The following is a 5,104-nucleotide window of genomic DNA, read 5'->3' as shown; positions in this document are numbered from 1 at the left end:
GGGGCGGGGTGTGTCTGTGTGTGTGTGTGAATCTTTTTGGTCTTGAATTGGGTTGGTGGTCATGATCTCCCTCAGCTGCCTTTACCTGTCCCCCAGTTACCGAAGATCTTTGCTAACTTCATGCCTATTAGCAATTATTTAACTTCCCATGCCTCCTGGGGTAGGATGTTCCCTTCTTATCAGTCTTTTAGTTCTTCTTCAGGGGCACAGTTGTTAGCAAGGCATGCATGGGTTATACAAAGGGTATCCTGTTTCACAAAACCTTTGTGGCCTTTTTAAGGTGGCTTAAGTACATCAGGATGACCATTTCGTACCATATGTGAAACTAGCAGTTGGTTTTGAGATTCACCACCACCATCACCGTTTCATTACACTTCGTATATTTGTAACAAATCAGAAGAATTTAGAAAATTCTAGAATCTAAAAGCTGTGTAGACCCTGTCAAGGCTGTTAATCCAAATGTAGAATATCCCTTATGAGTGTGTCTAAATACTTAATAAAAAAAACCCCAAACATTAATGCTACAAAGTAGAAGCAGGAATGCAAATTCACTACAAGTTTAGATATGGTATGACCTAGACAACACAGGTTTTCTTTTTATTATTCATGTATGCTCTTCTGCAGGAAATAATCCCTTAGTTTTAATGTTTTACTAGCTCATAAGCAGAGAGATGGGACATACAAGCATATTCATTTGGTTTTATGGTGGACTTAGAAGGGTAAGTCAGTGAACAGAGTACAAGTAAAGTTGTCATCCATAAGCATCCTTCTGTTCCCACATGTAGGGCCAGAACCATGAATGGACTATATATGGTTACATGGCCATTGCTCCAAAACTACCTCTATTTTGTCCATTAGCTTTCAATGTGAGAGGTGGAAGCAGTCCTAAGACCCAGGCATTGAACCCAGATCCTGCTTTTCATAGGAAGCGGCTGCTGTTCCGGGTTTTGGTTCCGTTCTTGGCCCAGCAAACCTCAGAGGGTTGAGTGGAAAATGCCCCAGCTCCAACTATTTGGTGCTTATGGTTGTCTCCTGAAGGACAGGAAATGGAAGCTTGAAGCCAAGGTGCTGATACAAAACTCTCCTTTCCAGTGGGCAATCTCTTTTCCAAGGGGCAATCTTCAAGGAACAATCAATGGCTTGTTACCGTTTATTTGCATTTATTTGCGGCTCAACTTGGCTGCGCTATTGCAACGTTATTCTTTAAGCTGAATTTAAATAACCAAAACCCAGTCGGTGATTTTTTCAGATTCATGGCACCTTCAGAATGAAGTAGGGCTTTAGTGCCAATGCTCTGAACAAAAGCTTAAAAGTTAAAATGCAGTATTTCAGCGTATCTAGCAGTTCAACTGGAGAAAAGTGTGTCAAAGCAATCTGTATTTCAACTTGTATTCAGTTTTAATTATTGAATGCCACTCTGAAGAAGTTTGTGTTTTAACGATGGATGAAATTGTTCCTACAAGTGGAAACATGTTTGATGCACAAAATGATGCTATATAAGTAGAGACTAAAAGAGCAGATTCCTTTATTTAGAAGAAATTAATGAGGGAGCTTAATTAAAGTTTATAAAGCAACAAATAAAAGCAGTTCATTTTGCTTTTCTGTTTATTGGCCTCAAAAATTAGCTGTTCCTATCCAAATGAAATTAAAAAATAATACATCTAAACTGGATACATTGATATTTTTTTCGATGTACTTAGTTTGTGAAGTTCATTACATAAAATCATTGAAGCTCAAAAATTTAGAGTGTGAAAGTGTAACTGTAATACAACTAACACTACAGCTGAAGTCTTAAATTAGGTGGTTTTTGCACACAGCAGGGCTACTGAAGCCTGGTTTCCTATGGAGTTATATCCTGTATTTCTTTAGTAACTATCCCACTACATGAAGCCCAATTTGTACTCTTCCCCCCTCCCCCCCTTTTCTTCTTTCTTCCTTTTACAACCCCAGCTGAGAAAGAGGTAGCATGCAGTCTGCTTAATCCAGACTGGTTTGCCTCAGTGTATGCTTATTTGAGTCGACCAGCTGATTCTGCAAATGTAATATAAAACAGGTGTGTTTTTAAGGGCTGTAAATTGTTCATTACATAGGATGATCTCTAACTGAAGAGCTGAGGAAGGAGCTTGCCGTATGAGCAGGTATTTTTCATTTTGAGGTTCCTTGAACTTTTCTTGGAAACATTCAATAGCGGATTGGTCTGATTTTTGTATAGTGAGTCCTCTGCCTATAGTTTGACACCAACTTTGCAATTGTTTTGGCTTCAAGGCACTGTGTTGTCTGAGGGCTTACACACACAAGACAAGCGTGTAAATGGATTGTGTCCTTGCATTAGAATTCTCCCCCTTTCCAGATCTTGGTGTTACAAGTAAGTCATAGTACGTATATGCAATCATACATACTTAAGCTAAGCTCCTCTGAGCTTTGACCAGTTTGAAGACTTTTTAGGAGCTATTTTCTTTCCTGTTTACGTGTCAATATATACTTACATGAGTATTACAAAGTATGCTAAACCTTTTTAATGAGCTTTTGCAAATCAGCAGTGTTTGCTTCAAGATGTGTGGGTTCTGCCATCTCGCAAAGTTGTGCCTCAAGGAAGGGGGAAGAAACAGCTTCTCACGCTGCTGGCATACCTCACCTCACCTGTCCCCACTTTTGCTGTAGAGCTGTGGTTATATGGCTGATTCCCATTCGTTAGAAGACGTGTTGAATTAGCTATGCAATGCATTTATGCCTCAGGGCAAGTTCCTTTCCAGCGCACAGTGCAGGAAGATTCTAACTGAAGTGGAGAATAAAATTTTTATGAACTGGGACTTGAACACTCATGTGCTGTAATATGCTTTCAGCTAATTTCATCTTTAAATACAGATAATGAATCCACTTCAGTTTGTATTCAGATAAGAAATGTCATTCATTCTGTATGAATGCAAGTATCTACATAAAATGGGTGACTTTTACAATTTGGTCATTAGCTTAGATTTTTTTTTTTTTACATGATTTAAACTAGATAGATAAGGTTATACTGATGTATTTGTAAATGAGTTGGGGCATTGGGCTGTGTATTGGAGGAAAACATAATTTATAAAACCCTGTATAATTAGTTACTGTAGATACTTGTGTTCAAGAAAAGCCCTTTTTTTAAAAGCTGATACAGTGATGTAAGCCAGCTATGAAAGCCAGGTGGCGCACATTAAAGATCATGAAATGCTGTCATGCTTTTGGGATAATCAAATCCCAAAGATCCACCTGGACTTAATTCCCAGGCTCTGGCATGAGGCATCAGGCTGGAGTTGGTCTGAGGACACCTGTATTTTAGGTTGGAAAACGTAACAGTGTTTCATGACAGTCTCATGATGCTGTTCAGGAAAAAAAAAGCAATTAAAAATAAAAAAGCCCTTAGTAAGTGTGATTACTATTTAGAGCTTCAGCTAAGGTGAGGTACTGGGGAAAAACAACATGTTTTGTTTGTGGTATTTCATAGGAAATATAACCTGTCACTTACCCAAGTTTTTTAGGTGCCAAATCTTTCCAGCAGCTTGCCATGAAATGTCTGTTATTCCATGAAAATACTTTCTTTCTCATATGATGTATCACCAAACCATAGTCAAATTCCCTAACCTTTACTGAAAAGGTTGAGTTTGCATGGATATAGCTCAGTACGATAGAAGTTTAACAGATCCTATTTTACTGACAAAATTTGCTTTTGTCCACTGTAACAAATGTAATCATATGGTATATAAATAGAAACCTGTATTACAAAAGACAAGAGTTCAACATGTGGCATCCTGTGCCTGTTTCCAAAAACAGGGGATGGAATGGGTGTTCATAAAATCCAGTTTTTGACTGCAGAAAATGAGAGCGCAAGTGAGCAGCTGGTCTGCCAGTTCTGCACAAAAGCTCCCAGGCAGTGGCTTAGGTATGCAGTGCCCAGATATTTGAAAATGTTTTGGGTTTTTTGGTTTGGTTTTGGGGTTTTTTTTTCTTTTAAATTAAGCGTGCCCTTTGGAGAGCCAGCATCTTTCAGGTGATGAAGTAATGGGCGATGTAGTTTAAATTACCCGCAGTTTTACTGTAGTGGGGAGCCAAAGCAGAAGTGGGCGAGAGTACGCACGGCTTTGTCCGACGGCTGGCTTCGGTTCTTGCCTTTACCTCGGGAAGGGGCGGCGGATGCCCTGCACTCTCGGAGATAATCGTGTGCGCCGGCACTGCCGAAACCCACCCCCTTGTGCCTGTGTTTTCCGACAGCTGCGGGAAGCGATCAAGGCCGGCAAAGGTGTGACTTCTGCCATCGACCTCTGCCGCTGCCACGGAAACAGAGCGCTGGCGGCCCTGGAGCGCTTCCCTCCCTCCGAGGCCAGGGCCGCCTTGGCCAACATCGTCTGCGCCGTGACCCGGTTCTCCTGACCCGCCGCCCCGGGAGGACCAGCTCTCCCTCCGCGGGCAGGAGCAACCCGGCGGGGACGCCGACGATGCCCCGCACCGCCGGTCACCGCGTCCGTCCCGTCCCGACGGAGGAACGCGCGCCGACTGCTGCCACCGCTGCTGCCAACAAAATTTGGGAGGGGGAAGAAAAAAAAAAGGTCACAGCCGGCTTTCGCTTGTCATGCCAGAAGCGCACTTGAGGCTGCACCGGTAGAAATAATTAATGAGTCCCGTTTCCGTGACCTCAGCAAATGGACAGGAAATAAGTCGGTATTGATTGGGCACCGGCGGGGACGGCGCCAGGGTGGAGGCCGGTGGTTTTCCTGCCCGAGGGAGGGATGGAGGGAGGGATGGAGGGGCGTGAAGATCCAGGTGTCACAAGAAACCCGCTCAAACCTGCCCAGAGAGAGCAAGCTGCCAAAGCTGGCAATTAACGTACCCGCTTATCAAGGGGAAGGGCAGTTCAGGGGATTAAAGGGGGAAAATCCTCTCTCTGTCTGCATGCAGTCATGTCTCCTCACACTGTTTTTATGTATTCAGATGTAAAATTACCCTGTGCCTAATGCTTTCCGTATTTGAGAAACTTGCTGAGAAAATGTGTCAAGCATGGTAAGTAGGAGTTTTAAAATATTTAATCAAATATTAATTTGGCTCTGTTAAGGGAACTGATTGCCTGGGTTTTATA

The 5,104-nt window shown here is 42.4% G+C and overlaps 1 protein-coding gene across 1 annotated transcript in view; it reads left to right on the top strand.

The window, feature by feature from the left end:
• PDSS2 (prenyl (decaprenyl) diphosphate synthase, subunit 2) overlaps positions 1-4,833 on the top strand; it is a 135,054-nt gene extending 130,221 nt beyond the window's left edge. The window contains exon 10 of the mRNA XM_010573449.1: positions 4,243-4,833. Coding sequence (XP_010571751.1) covers positions 4,243-4,401 — 159 coding nt within the window. The 3' untranslated portion in view covers positions 4,402-4,833. The remainder of the gene's footprint in view (positions 1-4,242) is intronic.
• Positions 4,834-5,104: the final 271 nt, after the last annotated feature.

The sequence above is a fragment of the Haliaeetus leucocephalus genome, unplaced genomic scaffold (assembly GCF_000737465.1).
Source record: "Haliaeetus leucocephalus isolate CR32 unplaced genomic scaffold, Haliaeetus_leucocephalus-4.0 Scaffold384, whole genome shotgun sequence".
Lineage (NCBI taxonomy): Eukaryota > Metazoa > Chordata > Aves > Accipitriformes > Accipitridae > Haliaeetus > Haliaeetus leucocephalus.
The sequence above is the reverse complement of the archived record's forward strand: the minus strand, read 5'-3'. Positions and strand labels throughout refer to the sequence as shown.